The sequence below is a fragment of the Ochlerotatus camptorhynchus genome, unplaced genomic scaffold (genome assembly GCF_037179485.1).
Source record: "Ochlerotatus camptorhynchus isolate MF236.1 unplaced genomic scaffold, CSIRO-AGI_Acam_v1.1 ptg000814l, whole genome shotgun sequence".
Lineage (NCBI taxonomy): Eukaryota > Metazoa > Arthropoda > Insecta > Diptera > Culicidae > Ochlerotatus > Ochlerotatus camptorhynchus.
Window position 1 is genome coordinate 60216 of NW_027041277.1, and position 20633 is coordinate 80848.

The 20633-nt window shown below is 38.5% G+C and overlaps 3 protein-coding genes across 3 annotated transcripts in view; all 3 read left to right on the plus strand.

Annotated features, from left to right (window-relative positions):
• The window catches only part of LOC135715123 (uncharacterized), a gene marked incomplete at its 5' end in the record, with an annotated part of 52911 nt that extends 41408 nt beyond the window's left edge, over positions 1–11503 (plus strand). The window contains one exon of the mRNA XM_065238531.1: positions 10906–11503. Coding sequence (XP_065094603.1) covers positions 10906–11027 — 122 coding nt within the window. The remainder of the gene's footprint in view (positions 1–10905) is intronic.
• A 298-nt stretch (positions 11504–11801) lies between these two features.
• LOC135715118 (pancreatic lipase-related protein 2) lies at positions 11802–13119 on the plus strand. The gene is made up of 5 exons (XM_065238526.1): positions 11802–11950; positions 12010–12378; positions 12442–12644; positions 12717–12897; positions 13041–13119. Exons 1-5 carry the CDS (start codon positions 11802–11804, stop codon positions 13117–13119), a joined length of 981 nt encoding a protein of 326 aa, XP_065094598.1.
• A 6414-nt stretch (positions 13120–19533) lies between these two features.
• On the plus strand, positions 19534–20135 carry LOC135715120 (uncharacterized). The gene is made up of 2 exons (XM_065238528.1): positions 19534–19618; positions 19675–20135. Exons 1-2 carry the CDS (start codon positions 19612–19614, stop codon positions 20118–20120), a joined length of 453 nt encoding a protein of 150 aa, XP_065094600.1. The 5' UTR covers positions 19534–19611; the 3' UTR covers positions 20121–20135.
• The last annotated feature ends 498 nt before the right edge of the window (positions 20136–20633 follow it).

Consider the following 20633-nt stretch of genomic DNA (forward strand, 5'->3'; position numbering starts at 1 on the left):
ATATGCAAACAGTTTCCGAGATTAATGTTCAATATCAAATATACAAATGATGGTGGCGATTTATTGTGCTGTGGAAGAGCTTGGGGTTAAATCCATGATTTTCTGCTCAGTAAGCACAATCGATCCCTCGAGGGTCATCGAGCATCTTATAATCCACAGCGCTTTGAATAACTATTATTTACGATAATTACATGAAATAAATAAAATATAAACTACAAACAAAACGTGACTGCTAAAATCTCAAAAAGATATTCTCACAAATATATTTTACGCCACCAGGAATCTCAAAACCATTAGACGTTATAATGATACTCTGCACATATTAGACACAAGAAGAGGCCAGCGTCCGACACACAAAACCCGTCAAATCCACTTGCAGTCACAATCACGTGCTCACGAATCATAAAACCGCTGACTGCGACACTCTGAAAGCGAAATTGACAGGCTCTATGCGTCAAACACCCGCCCTCCAACCTCCTCCCGCATCCAACAGCACAAATCTCCATTACAACATGTAACGAATTCAAAACTCCGAAAATCGCTCATCTATAGCAAGTGAGTGGAAGCAACCCTGCATGCAACCATTCTTAATGATACACTTGTTCTGCCTATCTTTCTATTAGGCCTGTGGACATGCGTTAGCTTCGAAACTTCTAACCAAACTGGGTAAATTTTCAGATCACAAAAAAAAAACTTTCAAAGGTAATTACAAGTAAGATAAATATTGATTATTCTACGCGAAAACGAGCAAGTAATATTAAATCTCTTGTATCATATGCTAATGCAAATTGACTGTAACAAAAATAATATGTTTAAATAAAATAAAATATTAATAAAATTATATGCAAAATTTTCAAGAAGATCATTACTTTATTGGTGAGAAGTTTTTAATAAGCCCTCCCAGTTCCTCTGTATACAGAACAAATCTGATACTATAATCAGAATTGCTCAGTCTGCATAATGCAGCCGATTGCATCAAAGAAGTTCTATTAACAACCAAGAATTAATCGTTTGAGGTATACTGAAGCATTAAGAAGGTGATATGTGTCACTATAGGAAATCATCATCGTTGCAAATATAAAGAAATTAAACATAACCCTTTGCTTCAGTACCGTCAACCTCCATGTCCATGGGGAGGGAGTTTCATTAACTTCTGTTAAAATTCAAAAACCCGAAAATTTCAGAAAAGTTCAGCGAACTCCAATGAACTTAAGGAAACATCATAAATATTTTGGAAACTTCAAAAGTCCAAAGCACTTCAGGAAAATTTAATGATTTTCAGAAACTTAAGTGAAGCTCAGAGAACATCAGGACAGATCAATTAATTTCAATAAAATGGTTGAAATTATAAAGGAGTTCCGAGAAACTCAGGTAATTTCCGAAAACTTCAGCAATGCTCATGCAAATTTAGGAAACGTTTAGTTACATGAAAGTTAGATCATTGTGAAAACAGTGGCAGTGTCGATAACATTTCAAAATTAAAAAAAAATCAGGAAGGTAAGAGAACTTCAATGCTGATGTTCAAGAAAATTGTAAGAGCACTTAAGAGATTTCGTAATCTTCAAGAAAGGCCAAAGACCTTCTAAGATGAATAGAGATATTTCGGTAGTCTTATTATAATCAGGGAAGTTCCGAGCGCTTCGAGGATGCCCAGAGAACTCCAAATCAGCTCCTAATTTCAGGAAAATTACAAGAACTTTTAATGAATTTCGAGGAATTATGGAATATTCCATTCCTGCATTTCAGGGGCCTCCCTTAGCTCAGTCGGTAAAGGCGCAGCTACAAAGCAAGACCATGCTGGAGGTGGCTGGGTTCGATTCCCGGTCCGGTCTAGGAATTTTTCGGGTTGGAAATTTTCTCGACTTCCCTGGGCATAGAAGTATGATTGGAATTGCCACACAATAATATCAATGCAAAAATGGTACAGGCATCGAAAGTTCTCAATTATTAACTGTGAAAGTGCATCTAGAATACTAAGTTGAGAGCACGCAATAAGCTAAATACGCGATATTGCCGTTTCAGTGAAAATAATTCGACGCATCTGACAGCCACAGCATGCCATTAAAGATGATAATCTGACGCCAAATGCTAATTTTTCTCAGAATTGGTAATATGCAATAAGCTTGAAATGCAAAGAAGAAAGAAGAAGAAGAAGAAGAAGAAGCATTTCAGGAATGTCCCGAAAAATTCAGGGAAAATAAATTATCATTAGAACATTCCCCAGGAATCTCTTTCATTCGGAATTATGTCCTTGTTTATTTCGACTGTTCCGCAAGCGCTCTGGCTTCCGACTTTTTTTCAGATGTTTCTTCCAATCTACCTTAGGAAGTTTCTGCCAGCGTCTCCAGGAAGTTTCTTTCGTCTTCTCCAGGAAGTTCAATTAATTCTCCCAGAAATTTATTTCGTCTTCTTCTGGAAGTTTGTCCATAAGCCAAAGGTTTTTTGTTCGACTTCTATTGGAAGGTTTTTCCGAGCTTCTTCAGGCTTTCCCTGGAAATGGTTACTTCTGGAAATTTATTGCTGGTTTCCGAAACTTTTCTGGCTTCCTTTGGATGTGACATCCGATAGTTTATTTTCGCCACAAGTTTCTCAAGTTGTGTCTTGAAAGTTTCCTGAAGGTTTTTCCAGCTTTTCTCGAACTTCATCCAGGAGAGCTTCTTTCGTCTTTCTCTGGATGTTTTTTTTCAGCTCCATTCAGAAGCTAATTCAAACATTCCCCGGAGTTTTCTTCCGGAATTTTCCGATCATTGTACAAAAGCTAAAATTTTGCTTTGATTAACGGCTTTCTCAGTCTTAAAACACTGCAATGACTACGATGTAATCTGCCCATTTAGGCTCTTTAATCGGCCCGACATTTCGACCATAGGTTATGGCTTTTTTCTAGGACAAATATTGTTTGTCGTATTGTCAATAGTTTAGTCGTTGTTTTTGGCTGATATTCCATATTTTGGTTTCATTTAATGATATTTAATTGAAAACAAAAACACTACCGTATGCGTGATAATGTTTGCACCATCGTACAAATAAGGTTCCGGTTTCACCTGTGCATACAATGCCTTGGTTTTCTTTGCATGCACGTAACCTATAGCTCATACCGTAGTAGGCTGTGTATAAAAGAAAATGTTTTACTTAGTTTGACAGTTGCACCATGACGAAGTGGCAGCATATTCATGATTTGTCCCACGCGCAAATGTCGCAAAAAGACATTTCAATCGCCGTGGGAGTGTCCCGGTGGACCGACAAAAGGGTTTTAGACCGAGAAAAGAAAGGAAAACTATCCACGAAAGTGGCCGCAGGTCGTCCGAGATCAGCTCGGGTTCCGAGGTTTATCGCAAAAGGAAAGTCGGGTGAATCCAGTGCGTTCAATGAGGAAAATGGGAAAGGAACACGGGATCAGTGACTTTACGGCACGGAAGATCGTAAAGAAAGATTGCGGGGTGAAGTCGAGGGCACGGAAAAAAAACTCACATGATTATCAACCGCATCCGGGAGCTACGAGTCGAACGATGCCAGAAAATCTTGAACTTCCTTAAGCGAAAAAATCCGGTAATCCTGTTCACCGATGAGAGCATGTTTACCGTCGATCCCGTATCAAATTCCAAAGCCGACCGGTATATTAGTTCTCTTCCGGTAAAAGACGTGGCCGACGAGCACAAGAACGTGTATCTGACCAAGCATCCTGCTAGCGTTATGGTGTTTGGACTGGTGGCTTTCGATGGCAATAAAATGAACCCGGTGTTCATTCCACAAGGCGAAAAGTTCAACACGGAGGTCTACATGGGGAGTTTAAGTAATTATGTTCTTCCGTGGATCAAAGAACAGTACGTTCTGAAGCCAAATGTTGTAAGTTGGGGCTCCGTGCCACTCCTCGAACCGCACTCAGAAGTGGTTGCAGGAACATCTTCCGTTCTGGGCGAAGAATATGTGGCCGCCATCCAGTCCCGATCTTAATCCGCTGGATTACTCAATATGGCGCGTCATGAAGGCCAAGGCCTGTTCTAAACACCACCTGAGTACAGCAAGTCTCAGACAAACATTTACCGGTACTTTGACTATATGTTTTAGTATTACTTCTACGTGAAGTCAACGATTCTCATAGTTGAAGATGCTAATTTCAAATAGCAGACTGTAGTGGTAATTTTTATACGATAGATGGAGTAGATGAAAGCATAGAGTTGATAGTTCCGTTAGAGTACGGCAGTGTGAAGATTGCATATAGATGCTAATTTCAAATTACAGACTGTAGTGGTAATTTTTATACGATAGATGGAGTAGATGAAAGCATAGAGTTGATAGTTCCGTTCAACTATGTAAATCGTTGACTTCACGTAGAAGTAATACTAAAACATATAGTCAAAGTACATAACTCTGGATGGGAGCATACCATCAATTACTGTCAATGGTCGAAAGGTACAGTAGCAGCACCTACCCCACCCGGGGACACGGGTGGGGTAGGTGCTGCTACTGTACCTTACCGAGATCGTCAAGTCGACGATGACAGGAGCACATATCGTGGTAGGGGTAAACAATAGTTGCAATTTCCAAACCTACGACTGGATGCCTTCCTTCGAATAACAACTGAAGTGCGGTAAAAAATCGGTAGAACTGTTTCAAACACACAGTTGGTACTTGAGCGGGTCGGTTTTCATCTCTTTTTGCCAGTGGTGGCGGGGGGGGGGGACACCCCTCACCATCCCTCTCCAAAGGGGGAGTTTGGTAAAGAGAGAGGAAAAATCGATTTGTACCTTCCTTCAAAGTTGTCCTAGCTCGCTATTCTAATATCTATATGCAATCTTCACACTGCCGTACTCTAACGGAACTATCAACTCTATGCTTTCATCTACTCCATCTATCGTATAAAAATTACCACTACAGTCTGTTATTTGAAATTAGTATCTTCAACTATTTACCGGTACCTGGAGAGAAATGGATCCAGACTAAATTATTAGAACCTGCCGGAGATATGCTTTAAGTGCATGAACTTCGGTCACCAATCAAGAAACTGCAAAGGACTCTACATATCTGAACTGTGCAGAAAATTGTTACATCACAAGAGACTGCACGAAGCAGCCCAACGTGCAAGTTGTTTCATAGCCAGAAGACGCGCTCAGAGAGCAAGATCTGAAGCGTAGGGAAGTGCTTCGAGCGGCCAGGGGCGCACTCAGGAGATAAATCGGAGCAAATCAATGTACGGTAAGTACTGTTTAACCGTTATACCCTTTAAATGCTCCCTGTTCAACGGCTGACGCTGAAGCTTTCCAAAAGCGTCGGGATCGTTGGCTTTGCGGATTGTCTAGTCGCTAACAGACGAAACGCTAGAAGAAGTGGAAATGTTGGCATTCGAGGCGATCGAAACGATTGGAAACTGGATGCAAGTATGTTCAGGCTCATGGCCATGCGAGTTGTGAGGGTGTACAGAACCACCTCATCGGAAGCAGTATGTGTTATCGAAGGAGTTATCGCTATCGTTATCACATTTACGGTGGACAGCAAGTGCTACGAGCGGCAAAAACAGAGGAGTACTGAAAATGGTGAGAACGGAGTCGATGACCAAGCAGCAGCATGAATAAGACATGGCCTTCTACTTCAACCTGACCCATGGTTGCTTCTGGAAACACCTACAGTGTCGGACAAAACAATAAGACCACCAGCAGATGAAAACTTCCCATAAGCACACTAACTGCCAATTTAAATTAAATTCATGCGAAACCTAGTGGCGAGTATCACTTGACAATCGAACTGTACGTATCGAAAAGCTGCGCTGAGTGCGAAATCCGTGTGACAAACCACTTTCATATTCTGATTCCGAATTTCAAGAATATATCAGAAATTGACTAAAACAACATGGGCCGAAACTATTACTGCACGAATCAGCAGCGAAATGGGATTAAGCAGCAAGCCAAGGCAGGGAAAAACTAACGAGAGATTGCTGGGAATGGGGGGAATGGGAATGCTTGGGCGATCGAAAACATTTCTCGATGAACATTTCAAATGGTCCTATCTGCTTTGATCGATTCTCTTCATCGACTTTCTCTTTTCATAACCACTGCTATGCAAACAGATTTCGCGCTGATTCTACCACATAGTTTGATAAAGGAGGTTCTTATCTAACGTCCAAAACGTCAAATACAACAAATTTGCAGCTGAGTTATTGACGAAAGAGAAAGTCACAAATTTTGTGTACAATGCCATTCATGGCCATAAAGTTCGGATGGCATCTGGACGACCCCAGAAGACTATAGATAAGGATGATGGTCACATCAAACGGCTTTGTAACATTCATCCGTTCCGTTGAGAAGAAATGGCGGATCGTTCTGTGGTCAGACGAAACAAAAATCAATTTGATTGCATCTGACGGAAAACGCTGGGTTCTACGACCTACGAATAGTGCATTCGAGCCACAGTACCCGCTGAAAACATTCAAGTACGGCGGCGGAAATATAATGGTGTGGGGATGCTTTTCGTGGTGGAATCCAGAAGATAATGGACCAATACCTCTACGCCGAGATTTTGCAAACCATTATGCTGCCACAAGCGGCGTGGGAAATATCGTTGAAATGGCAGTTCATGCAGGCTAATGATCCGAAACATATTACCCGTACCGTTGAAAAATGGTTTGCGGACAACATCGTTGAGGTCATGCAATGGCCAGCGCAGTCCCCCGATCGAAAAACTTTGGCAAAGCGTCAAGAAGTCCGTCAAACCCTCGAAATCCAAACTCAAAAATAAATAGTTTTGATGATTATTACAACTGACATCTCTACTAAACCCGTTTTTATGAGGGATTTGTCTTATATTTTGTCCAACACTGTCAATCGGTTTGGTCACGCAAGGTCACCTTTCTGTGCAGAATGTGGAAATGTGGACGAAACATCGGAGCACGTGGTCTTCGACTGTCCTAGAATCGAGGCAGTGCAAAAGGAGCTACCTGTCCTCAACGCGGAGAATGTCATCGATGAAATTGTGTCTAGAGGACGGCGCACAGTGGCACGAATATGAATAAAGACGGTCAAAAATATTTTCTACCCTTTTTCGACGTTTTAGAGACTGGGTGTCTTGGAAGAAGTTACTCAAAATTATATTTCGCATCTTTTAAAATACACACCTTAATAATCTTTAAGCTAGTATTACACATCCAAATTCTAGCTTTTTCCAGTTACGAGATAATGGTTCCATGTATTCGACAAAGTTGCAGAGCAGTTGATTTTATGAACATTTTTTAAAGACACCAAACTTCTACATCATAACTCTGTAGAGCTATAATAGATTTTCTTTTAAGACTACCTTAATATTGGTTTTTTGAGTTAATTAGTGCTTTTTTCAAATTTGATCAATTTATCATGTTCTAAAAAAATTGTTGGCATCATTAAAATATACAACTTTGCTGAATACACCAATGCTTTTCATTGACATCAATGTGATATACAGCCCATCAAGCGTTTTTGTGACGTCATATTCAACGGCTTGAAAAGAGGGTGGGCGGGCCCTGACGGGGTCTAAAACTGGTTGTATTTTGAAGATTACCTTATAAAATAGTACTTCTGAAAATTTCAGCGTTGGGTACTGAGGGGTACCTAGCCAAATCTCGATTCGAAAATGTCAATATTATATACAGCCCGGACGGTTTTGTGACTCCATATTGAACGGCCCGAAAAGATGGGAGGCGGCCCCTGGCAGGGATTAAAACCGATTGAATTTCGAAGATTACATTATAAAATAATGCTCCTAAAAAGTTCAGCGGTGGGTATTGAGTTATGAATCAATGATTTTAACCTACACATGTTTGAACGTGCAAACAGGCTTGCAATTGCTCATTACAGCTAAAATGCTAGTTTTCGTAATTATGAAACTATGGGATACTATAGTAATAATTTTTATTTGTAAGAAGCGAGAAGAGGTGGTAAAGTTTGTGTATGACACATAAAATTTGTTAATTTTGCTTTCAGAAGGTCACAACTAACGATTTTATGATCGCTGATTGCTCGCTCATCGCGTTGCTCATCGTTACAGCTAATCGCTATTGTGACCCTCTGAAAGCTAAATTGACAGGTTTTATGTGTCATACACACACTTTAACTTCTTTTCTTGCATCTTGTAAATAAGAATTATCATTAAAATATCTCATAGCTTCATAAATCCGAAAAATATCATTTTAGCTGTAATGAGCATTTGCAAGCTTGCTTCAAATTATTTAAATTATTAAGCTTAATCTGGAGATGTATTTAATGGGTTTGTTATTAATGTGTTTGTTCTTCAGTGTACCTACATTAGTATGTACATTCATTGCAATATTGATACGCATATGTTGATAGTTGCAAATATTATAATGCAAGCTAATAATATTGGTTTATTCCTTGCCCTTTATTATATACAATATGGACTAAAATATTCGCTATACCTATCGGTATAACTTTCAAGAAAACTAGAATAAATGATAAAATTATGACTACGGTTCTAAAGGGTTCCATCTTTGGACCTACCCACCCTACCCTCTTTTCAGAACATGGAACGTGACTTCACAACAGATGTTTGAAATTTCCGCGTGCACATCGCTGAACGCTGCTGCAGATGACTATTTTGTGCTTGACGTTTTGGCGATAGCAAAGAGCGGTAGGGTTTATTTAATTATCTAGGTGGGATTTTTTTCACGAACAACTTGTTTTGAAGTTGTGGTTCAAAATGAATTCAATCTTTGTCGGATGGAATTGTTCAAAGTGTGGGCGGAGAAGATTCACGGAAATCATCATGTCAAATATTATCGAAGATAGTCACGTAAGGAGTAATGAAAACATATTTTTTTTTTCAATATCGGCATACTCAAAATATCAAAGTTCAGAATATACAGTTGATTAACAAACCCATTGATGACATTTCAAGATAATGCATTTTTTATATAGTTGTAAATTTTATCATGAGTAAGTAGTAGGGTGTCCCAAAATTGCACTATGTCTGGAAATCTGGGGGCTCAACCTCCAACTGATAGCTAAAGGTGTTACAAACAAACTTTTGTATGGCGGCAACTCTGGGAAATGTTGTTTAGAGGTCGCCTTGACGATATTTTTGAAAAAAGTCCATTTTTCATAGCTTCGGCAAAGTTTTTGCTTATAAAATTTCCCATATATTTGCTGCATTTGATTGATAATAGCGCTATGTTTTGATACCCACTTTTGATGATTGAATGCAGTGATGTACAACAAAAAACATCATTTTAGAGAATTTGAAAAATTGTAACTAACAAATTGGACACAGAACATGCCACAACAATTTTTTCTCTTATAGTTTTGACCCTTGGGAATCTGAGAAAAATATAAAAGGGTGAGATTTCACTGAAATTTAAAGAACTAAAAATATAAATTGGATAATAGCTATGAAAAATGGACTTTTTTCAAAAATCTCTTCGGGGCGACCTCTAAACAACATTTCCCAGATTTCCAGACATAGTGCAATTTTGGGACACCCTAGTAAGTAGCACACTCGTAGCACACATTGGTTTATAACTTATACTAAATATATATAAACGAAATTTTACTAGGTACCCCTCGGTACCCAATGCTCAAATTTTCAGGAGTACTATTTTATAAGGTAATCTTCAAAATACAACCAGTTTTAGACCCCGCCAAGGCCCGCCCACCCTCTTTTCAAGCCGTTGAATATGACGTCACAAAAACGCTTGATGAGCTGTATATCACATTGATGTCAATGAAAAGCATTGGTGTATTCAGCAAAGTTGTATATTTTAATGATGCCAACAATTTCTTAGAACATGATGAATTGATCAAATTTGGAAAAAACCACTAATTAACTCAAAAAACCAATATTAAGGTAGTCTTAAAAGAAAATATATTATAGCTCTACAGAGTTATGATGTAGAAATTTGGTGTCTTTAAAAAATGTTCATAAAATCAACTGCTCTACAACTTTGTCCAAGACATGGAACCATTATCTCGTAACTGGAAAAAGCTAGAATTTGGATGTGTAATACTAGCTTAAAGATTATTCAGGTGTGTATATCAAAAGATGCGAAATATAATTTTGAACAACTTCTTCCAAGGCACCCAGTCTCTAAAACGTCGAAAAAGGGTAGAAAATATTTTTGACCGTCTTTATTTATATTCGTGCCACTGTGCGGCGTCTGAATTTCCGTCAGCAGGGCAGTCACGTAAATTCTGTCGGAGCTGCAGCGTAAATGACAAGTTGTTATCCAGCAACGCCAGCTAGCAAACCGTATTTTTCCCACTGTTCGTGATTAAATGTGAACCTTAACAGAGATGTAGCTGTAAAAACATCAATACAGATAGCAAGTTTAAACGTATATCATTATGGCAATAGACTAGGACGAGGAATACAAAAAGTTCACTTTACCATAGTAATACCAAGATGATTTGATTGAGTTGGGTGGAACAAAAGCGATGTTCTGAGCCACAAAGTCCGCTCCATATTTCAAGAAATTTGATTTTAGGTACACAGAAAAATAGGAAATATATACACTCGATTTGTACACTAGAAAGGTAAAATAACACTTCTAGATGTGGAGATAAAGACAAAACATATTATTTTACTGTTTAATTCTTTTGTATCATTAGTACGTACTATTAATCTTAACTAAATATTTCGAAATTAATAACCATTCTGTCATTGGCAATTGAAATGCGAGAAGCGTGTTGGCAAAAACTCTATTTAAATTGCAACCGTACAGCAGTACTTTTTAATATTATGAGAACAGCTGAACGTGCAACTCCTTGATATACGCTCTATTCATTAGTTTGTGCAACCCTTTGCAAAAAAAAATCAAGCACCTTGTAGAACTTTATGTATGACTACGCACACCATGAGGTGCATTTTGTAAGCGCTTGTTCAATTTCACTTATCCTCTCAACAAATATTGTTTTTCCACTTATCTTACAGAGGTACTCCGTAGCTCGGGTTCGCTCCTACCCCTCAAGCGAACCAATACGGCTACTCATCGATCCGCGGTGGGCTCATGGCGTGAGTTTTCGGATTACCCATCTTCAATCTGTCATCCATGACGCCGAGGACGGAAAATGCCACCGGTTAGTCAGCTGCTTTTGCCTCGTCGTCGTCGTCTTCATTATAACTCGAATCATCGTGCAACCGATAGAGACCAAGAAGAGGAACAGGACTCCGTGTAAAATCTCTCCGATATCAATCGGTTGAAATTATTTTCGATCATCGCTGTATTCAGCGGAATGCCTCAGATGGTGTCGTTGTTGACGGGCCCATGTGACTGCAGAAATTGAGCCAAGGAAAGCTGCTACCCTCGAGATGAACCAAATGAAACTTTTTTACGAGGTTTACTTTATCAAGGGATTACTTTTGTTTGCTTTTTGATGAAAAACGAGCAGAAAAGGTTTCAAATTTTGCCGAAAGGACAAAATTGCTTTATTCGTGGAACACGGAGACAGCTACATCTGTACTTTAGCTGGGTGGCACCGAATTTTTAGTACCTGCAGCCCTTACGTTTTCTTTCATGGTATTGAGCATTGTTTTTATTATGGTAAATAAGTACTTGAGGATAATTAATCCAGAAATAATTGTTTTGCAGCAGTGATTTTTTTTTTAATTTTACATGAAAGAAGGCACTTCTCTTATTTATCATATCCCTCCACTTGGTAACAGTTTAACGGTCGTTAAGCCCTATCATGCACGTGTGAACATTAGCATAGACTCAGAACCGATTATTGTACACTTTGCAATCAAGAATAATGCCCTGCATTACGTGACATGATGCGCTGATTATCGTTGTATCTTCGTGTGCATCTTTCGCCTTTCAGTAACCTAACATGCATTCAGTAGCAATCGAGAATCAGCTCAAAGAAAACATGCCTTCAGTACTTCTACTCTATCTATTCCTTCGTTTTGGCTGCCCGGCGGCACAACACACACCTTTCGAGGATGAACTTGCTCAAGTGAAACTCTACTACTACGCAAGGTGAGTGGAAAAATAATTACATAAAAGCATGATTAAGCCATTTTGTTTATTTTGATTAGTACAACGCATGATGTTGACATTTCCGAAAATGGCCCATTGTCAGAGTTTGATGCACAAAAGCAACTGAAAGTAATAGTTCACGGATGGAATGCTAATCGTCACCAGCTTGCACTGACACCAGTGCAAAATGCTTATTTGAGCCAAAACAAACACAACATATTAGCTGCCGATTGGGCAAACATAGCGTCAAAACCATATCCCATTGCAAGGGAACTGACACGTGCATTGGGGTACCGAATAGGATCGATTTTGTCAACATTCGTTGCCAATATGAACATAAGCTACGATCGAGTGCATGTGATAGGACACAGTCTCGGAGCGCACATTGCTGGAAATATAGGAAAGTATTTCGGCGGAAAACTGTCAAGGCATGTGTTCATAGAATAATTAATTATTCATCGTGTAATGCATAATGCAAGATTTGTTCAAAGAATTACAGCATTGGATCCAGCTGGGCCGCACTTCGTTACACTATCCACCGATGCAATTGCTCACTCAGATGCTCACTTTGTGGATGCCATTCACAGCGATATCATCCTAGGAGAAACCGTTCATAGGGCTCACATAGACTTTTATCCTAACCGAGGACTCTCTTCCCAACCCGGATGTGAAGCTTTGGATATTCTAACATTACGTAAGTAATTTTAATTAATAATGCGATGATAAGAAACAAACTATTCTATTTCCGTTTTCCACATCGCTACAGATGCCTGCAGCCACTATAGAGCACCAGCTTTCTTTGCCGAATCAATTCTCATACCAGAAAATTTCATTGCCCATGAGTGCGAGTTGAAGAAAATTCTGAGTTCACCATCCGCTTGCATGCTAGTGGAAATCCGCTCAAAACAAAGAAAATATGTTATCATGGGAGAGTACGTAAATCAAAGGTACGGACGAATGCAGGAAAACTTCTTGTTCCATGCTAAACTTTCCAATGCGGAACTTTCTAGAAGCGAACTTTTGCGATGCAGTCACGAGTAGAAATTCTTAAGGGCAGGTGCTAGCACCTCACATTTTTATTTTTCAACAGCACTCGAGGGACTTTTTATCTACAAACATCCAATTTGCCTCCTTATGGGATAGGAAATAGAGCTGTTCGACGAAGATGACTGCAGCTTCCTAACGATGGCTTCCAGATAACGCGGTCTTGAATTTATGGTTACTATTATATTATTTTGGGGAATATAGTCAATGCTATTGTATTAGTTCAAATGTCATTTTTAAACGTTGTTTTATTTTTGGGATAGGAGACAGCACTCTATGGATAATTGCATGCTGTCAGCTATGACAAAAAGTTAAACGGAAAAATAATGTATGGAGATTTTAACATTTTTCCAAAAATATTGATTTTGGAAGTGAATTGTCTTATTAATCTCCGTCGCCGTTGCATCGGTAGATGAACGTGGAGGGAGTACTGCAGATATCTGAATCTCTAAAGGTGAACGGATGATTTATGGGACTACTGAAACGAAACACAAAAAAGGGTATATCTTGGGAGAACGATAAGAGGACTGACACATCAATTGAAAAAAATAATAAGGACTTCTAAATTCTCAAATCGATCCGTTTTAGAACATTGTAAATCAACTTCAATATTCGGGATTACAGCTAGCCAGAACGTCTCTAACGGATGTAGCAGGTTGTTTTCCTCAGCTCTTAAGGGATTCACGCAACTCAGATCTTGCAACACATTATAAATCACAAGACCAAGCAACATGATCGATGTCGTGGTAACCGTCGTCCGAGCCGTCACACATGGCACAGCAAAAAATAAGGAATTGTACATGACATGTACCTAAATCATAGCCATTTTTAAATAACATTGCCTTATGTCTTTTGTATCTCTTTATTAGTTTTTGTTTGTCTTGTCCCCCGTCTCGATGAGTCTCATCGTCGCCCACTGGTCACCATAGCCAGTCGAACTCCAGACGAATCTAGAATCACACTACCGTTCATACAGGTGACATCGCTCTGATGAGACAACGAAACCCTATTCCCAAGCTCCTCCCCTTTTCCTATCATTCGACAATGTACCCCTCTAACCTCGGGTAAGCTACGAGTATTCGGTTCAACTCCTACTAGACATAGAATTAAGTGAATTTTGTTACAAACAAAGAACAACGAATTATCGGCTCCGTAAAGCTAACGCGATTGAGCCTTACAAATAAACGAACTACATTTTAACTATGTTTAAATTTAATTTTACATTTAAAATCATGCACAACCCCCTGAATTAAAAATTTTCACCACTCATATAAAGTATTCAAAAATTTAAGAAACATTCTAGAAGACATCAAAATGCTACACTCAATAGTTTCGCCGCAAATGGTCATGTCCTACTTTTTTTGATATCGTTCCATGTGTTTGAAACATGACACCTGTCAATTTCGCTTCCGGAGTGTCACAATCAGCGATTTTATGTTTCTTGAGCCGCCATATTGGATTTTGATCCACCATATTGGATTTCAAAATGGTGGCGGATGTCAATTTTCCACTTCCGCTCATCGAGCCCATTCCGTAGATACCCATATTGCATGGGTTTAAATGCATATTCCTTGTCCGTAGGCCGCCATATTGAATTTTGGTCCGCCATATTGGATTTCAAAATGGTGGCGGATGTCAATTTTCCACTTCCTTTCATCGAGCCCATACCGTAGATACCCATATTGCATGGGTTTAGATGAATATTTCCTGTCCGGGCCGCCATATTGGATTTTGGTCCCCCATCTTGAATTCCAAATACTTTGCCAAAATGGCATTGAAAGTCTCCCGGAAATTGCGTGACGTTCTTTTGGCATAATTCCGATTAAATTCCTTAAAATTTTATAAAAATGAACATTGGACAGAATTCTATTGAAATTATTCTCACGATTTGTATCAGCAAACTGCTTAAGTTTCATCTTAAGAACTTACTTTGATTTCTCTTCCGAATTCTATTTCCATTCTTCACAAACTCTCCATGCAATTGTCATCAGAGTTCTTAAAAGACAACTGACACTGTCTTCAACCAGAGGTTGCACAGACTGAAAACTTAACACTAGAAAACTGACAACACACCAGTAGGGAAATTTTCAGGTTGCGAAAGTTCCACTTGCTGGAGCGGGGATCGAACTCTCCCTTCGTGGCACTCACAATACGCCTGAAGGACGGGTGACACCGCACAACCACGAAGCTTACAAAGATGGATGGAACTCTACTCTGAATTAACTTGAAATTCTCCTTTGGTTTCGCAAAGAATTCGCCTCACACTTCACTGTAAACTATTTCAAAATTACCTTAAAATTCTGAAATTCTAGGGCAATTTAGAATTCTTAAGTAATTCAGACTGCTGTTACTCACAGGTACATAAAAAAAATGCTAAACATTATCAGATGCCTTTAACATTTTCCTTATGAATTATCCTCAAAAATCTAACAAACATACTTCAACGTCTTAGTGGTTGTCTAGATTCAAAAGCCAAATTTTCCAAGGCTGAATTTATTGTTTTCCATCCTGAACATTTTTCGATTCGATTATTAAGATTTTGATTTTTTTAAATGTAGAAAAAATCTAAATAAAAATTCCAACCAAACAAACACTGTTTACAACTGCCTCGAAAAGCTTTGGAATGCAAGAGATACTGGCTATTCCATAATAATTAAGTACGTTTAAAAAAAAAATCTCTCGGCCAGATTTTAAAGTAGGTAGGGGAAACGTTGGCCTCGGTAATACCTTAACCTATTATCGTCAGGGGGTAAACAATGTCCTTGAGAGCTCAATTTTGACATGTGTTTGAGAGCATCAATTGGCAAAATTTGAGTGCTCTAGGACTTTGTTTACCCCCAGACCATAATAGGTTAAGGTATTGCCGAAGCCGACATTTCACCTACTAAAAATGATCTTTTCCATATTTGAAGTTGATTGACGCCAATGTACTTTGAAAATTCGGGATAAAATGCAAAATAATCGCGGTCCCGAGCTTCTTCGGAAAATGTTGCATTTGAGTGAGGATTATTCCATCACTGGTATTGGCACATCGGCCTTTTTTATGGAGTGGATGTTGAAATTTTATTGAACTTAATAATTAAAAAATGGGCATAAGAACATTTGCCTCCTATCAGTTTGCTCACCGTGTGCGCATCTCACTGCAAAGCGCAATCTTTCCTGCATTTCAGATAAAGTCTAGTATTAAATATGCATGCACCATACCAGTTTCTCATGCCACTGTTGCCCTTTATATAGTTACAAAATTTACACTTTCCGGCTGAATTGATTATTGCATTGTGAAAGTTAATGATTTAAGTGAAATTAAATGACTAAACCACCTCCAACCCTTTGAACCAAGGACTCTTTAACACCTTAGGGATGATCAAATATAGCCACCGTCGCAAACTCTCTTCACTCCATTTATTTCGCCTGCTGGCGAGTGACTGTTGACGATAAGTGAAGAAAAAAAAATCGTTGAAGGCGATTTGTCGATCGCAAATATCGCCTTCAATAGCGCCCACCTTTTCATTGCCCGGAATCGAGCAGTGAGATGGCACCCATGCATGAGAAAAAACGAGGAGTGCTTTACCGGCCTCATGGAGTGAATAACCTCGCCAGAACTGAGACTATTCGGAAAAATAAAGTAGTGATCTAGTATAAGTGAGGGCAGAGTTCCGACCTATCACAATCACCATCAACAAACAGCTGATGGTATTTAGACATTTTATTTACAAATTGTACTGAAGACTTCTGTGTGTATACATCATTAGCACCTTTATAGAAAAATGAAGTGTTTCACACAGCAATTGAATACTCAATCTTCGTAGAAAATTCTTCTTCCTCCAGCGACTGGGAATACGAGTAAGTGCCGGAATACAATAAAGCAAATTACGAAGAAGCCAAACGTAGACTATGTGCAATCATTTAGCAGAATTTAATAAGTATTGAAGGAAATGTCAATACTGAAGTAGAAAAATTTCACTCAATTCTTCAAAGCCTAATTTTAGAAACTGTACCAAAAAAAAAAAGAAGATGAACACAAAACAATGAACTACCCGCATGGTTCCATCCACAACTGAAAAATTTGAAGAATAAAAACAGAAAGCTCATAAGCTATACAAAAACTGAAACCAATTTGCGAAACTATCACAACTTATGCAACCAACTAAATACAGCCAACAACTCTGCATATGACGATTATAACCGCAAAGTCAAGTCATGTCCAAAGAAGTTTTTTAATTATGTAAACACGAAATTAAAAAGTAGCAATTTTCCTTCGCGAATGAATTTGGATGCAAATGTAGGTGAGAATTCTTCTGAAATTTGCAAACTTCGTCCAAGACGTATACACCACATTTTCCGAAGAAGATCGTGACCGCGATTTCTTTGCATTCATTCCTGAAATTTCTAAAAACATTTCTGTCAACCAACGTTCTCAACATGAAGTCCTCAATGCACTAAAAAACTTACACGCGTCTAAAGGGTCTGGACCTGATGGCATTGCACCCATATTTAAAAAAAAAAACCTTTCTGAAGAACTCGCATTTCCTCTAGAGCATCTTTTCAATATGTCTCTGAAAAATGGAAAATCCCCTGAAATTTGGAAATCATCTTATTTGGTACCTATTTTCAAATCAGGCGCAAAATCAGGCATTCAAAATTATCGCGGAATTGCTATTATTTCTTGCTTTCCAAAACTTTTTGAATCAATCGTAAACGGCAATATTTTTCAGCAGGTGAAAAATCTAATTACAAGTAAACAGCATGGCTTTTTTAAAGGTCGCTCTACTACCTCTTATCTTCTAGAATATGTATCTTTCATTCTTAAAGTGATGGACAGTGACAAGCACGTTGAAGCGCTATACACCGACTTCAGTAAAGCATTTGACCGCATCGACATACCATTATTAATCCTCAAATTGCAGAAAATAGGAATGGAGCCTGGAATTTTGAATTGGCTTCAATCATACCTAACACATCTTAAACAAATAATCCGCTTTCAATATAAACTTTCAGAACTAATTTCAGTCACCTCTTGGGTACCCCAGGGTTCTCATTTAGGTCCACTTCTTTTTATTTTGGACGTAAACGACATTTCCTACATACTTAAAAAAAATGTAAACTGCTTCATGCAGACGACATGAAGCTCTTCATGGAAATAAGTAATTCTAGGGATGCAGAAGAATTCCAGAATGAAATCAATATAGGTGTTTGGCACAAGATATTTTTTCAAATTTGAATGCTCCACCTAAAGTTACAACATTTTCAAAAATCCACACTGAATATTTTTGACTGATTTTCTCTGAACTAAGTCGGACTCATTTTGAAATGAGGGGGTTAGAAGGAAAGTGGTGTAAGTGACTTTGATCGATTCTATTCATCGAATTTCTCTTTCATTAGTAATTTAGCTGCAAACACATTCCTTGATTCGAATGCCATTCTGGATGCTAGATGAGAACCTCCTTTAACAATCTATGTGTCAGAAATAGCGCAAAATCTGTTTATAAAGCTGTGGCTATCAAAAGAAAAAGTCGATGAATAGAATCGATCAAAGTCACTTATTTTCCTTCTAACCCCCTCAAATGAAAGTAGTAGTAGGGCCCTAATTATATACGCAATAAGGAACGATCGTTTAGATTACATTTTAAATCAATAATATAGCTTTTCAAGCAATCGATCAAAAGTTTGGGGTACCACAGTATGGTGTTTCACTGTTGTAAATTTAGGAATAATTTTAGTATACAAATGAAGAAAAAAAAAACTATGTTGAGCCCGTACCAGACATCTATATTTGAAAGGCAAATTGATGAAAGATGAGCAAAAACATTTGCAGGTTTTGTTTTCAGGGTGACCCGAAACATTTGATCGATGACTTGAATTATTCTTTTAATTATTTAAAATGTATTCTAAATGTTTCTACCAAATTTTCACAAACGCTCCTTATTGTGTATAGAATTAGGGTGCTACTACCAATTTCATTTCAAAATTGAGCCAACTTACTTCTGAGAAAATCATTCATGAATATTCAGTGGAAGTTTTGGAAAATTTTGATACTTTAGGTGAAGTTTTAGTATACAAAATTAGAAAAATACCCCGAGCCAAATATCTGCAACGTAAGTTTCGTTCAATACCTTTGAAAATACCTTAAGAGAATTAAAATTGACCGGAAAATAACAGAGATATCAACAAAAAACATTAACATATTTTTGTGTGGGGTGACCTCAAACTTATAAGCGGGTGTTATATTCCAAATTAGTTTATTTTTTTTCTTTAAACAGTTTCCAGTCCTAATGGGGTCAGGCAGTATCAAATTTAAAATCTGTGAAAGCATGACGATGCAACTATCATCATTCACATCCGTGATGGACCATGACCTATAGGAACACTTGGTCATGATACCATTAACGCATCTTATCAGCAATATTCATTAAGACTGAATAACGAAGTCGCATACTGATAAATGATCGATCTGAAATATCACTTAAATGATACCGATACATTAGCGGAAGTTTGTATTGATTTCGATACGGATGTAGTTAGCTCTTTCATTGCGTTAGTATAAAAGCAGAAAACTTTTTGTAGAGAGGTATCACTTTCCTTCAGGTCCACTACAGCATAACAACAATAAATCAACCATGAAAGGTACGGGTTTGAAAGAGAATGAAGCCTAATAATTAAACATTAAATTTTCCATACAGCTTTCATCGTTTGCCTGGCTATCGCCTCCGTTGGCGTATCGGCCCTGCCGGAGTACTACGGCAACTACCAACAGCAATGGCCTCAGCAGGAACAGTGGTCACATCAGCAGCTACCTCAGCAACCAGAACAGCCTCAATGGGGACAGGAAATGCAATGGCAACAACCACAGCCGCAACCTCAGGCTCAGGAGCCGCAGATGTACCAGCAAAACATGAGCCCCGATGGATACAAAATTGTTCCAGGAGTCGTTGACTCTCGCTGCCCCAGAAGTGACGACCCCAAGAACCCAACCCACTTGGCAATTCGTGGAGATTGCAGCAAGTTCATGAAGTGTTATGGAGGTCGTGCCTACGAAATGAGCTGCCCAGCTGGTCTAGAATTCGGATCCACTGTAAACCGTTGTGATTATCCGGCTCTGGCCAGATGCAGCAACGGAGGATACTAAACCGAATTTTAAACAGTGATTTTCCAATCATTTTGTGCTGAATTAATGCTGAAGAAAACATTTGGTGTAAAAAATAAATCAACAATAATGTTGAATACAATGCCAATAAACAGTCTAAATCAATAATTCTATCATCTTTCATAAACATAGCTTTGCAAGCTTTTTCCTCGAAAAGCGTAGGTCACCCACGCAAACCAACAGTATCAGGGCAACTTCCTCCTACACTATGATGTAATTGATACTTCCCTTGTTTAATTTTGAGCTACAGTTGGCATAACCAACGAAATCGTTTACAACCTTGCATACGATATTGCTAATTTACGTAATATTGCGTTGAAATTTACACAAAATATCACGTAAATTTATGCCAAATCTACATGCATTTTTCAAACCGTGAATAACAACAAAACACTTGCGACGACAACCGCTCTCCTAAATTAAGCTTGATCAGTTCGGTGGAAGGAAAAAAGATAAAATTGTTTGCAAGCTCTGTTGTAACAAACACGGTTGACA

Bases quoted from the DNA above. Each gene is read 5' to 3' on its own strand.
- LOC135715118 (XM_065238526.1), top strand. From the start codon at position 11,802: ATGCATTCAGTAGCAATCGAGAATCAGCTCAAAGAAAACATGCCTTCA. The intron at 12,645-12,716 runs GTAAGTAATTTT...ACATCGCTACAG, and splicing joins TTTGGATATTCTAACATTAC to ATGCCTGCAGCCACTATAGA. The intron at 12,898-13,040 runs GTACGGACGAAT...ATTTTTCAACAG, and splicing joins GGAGAGTACGTAAATCAAAG to CACTCGAGGGACTTTTTATC.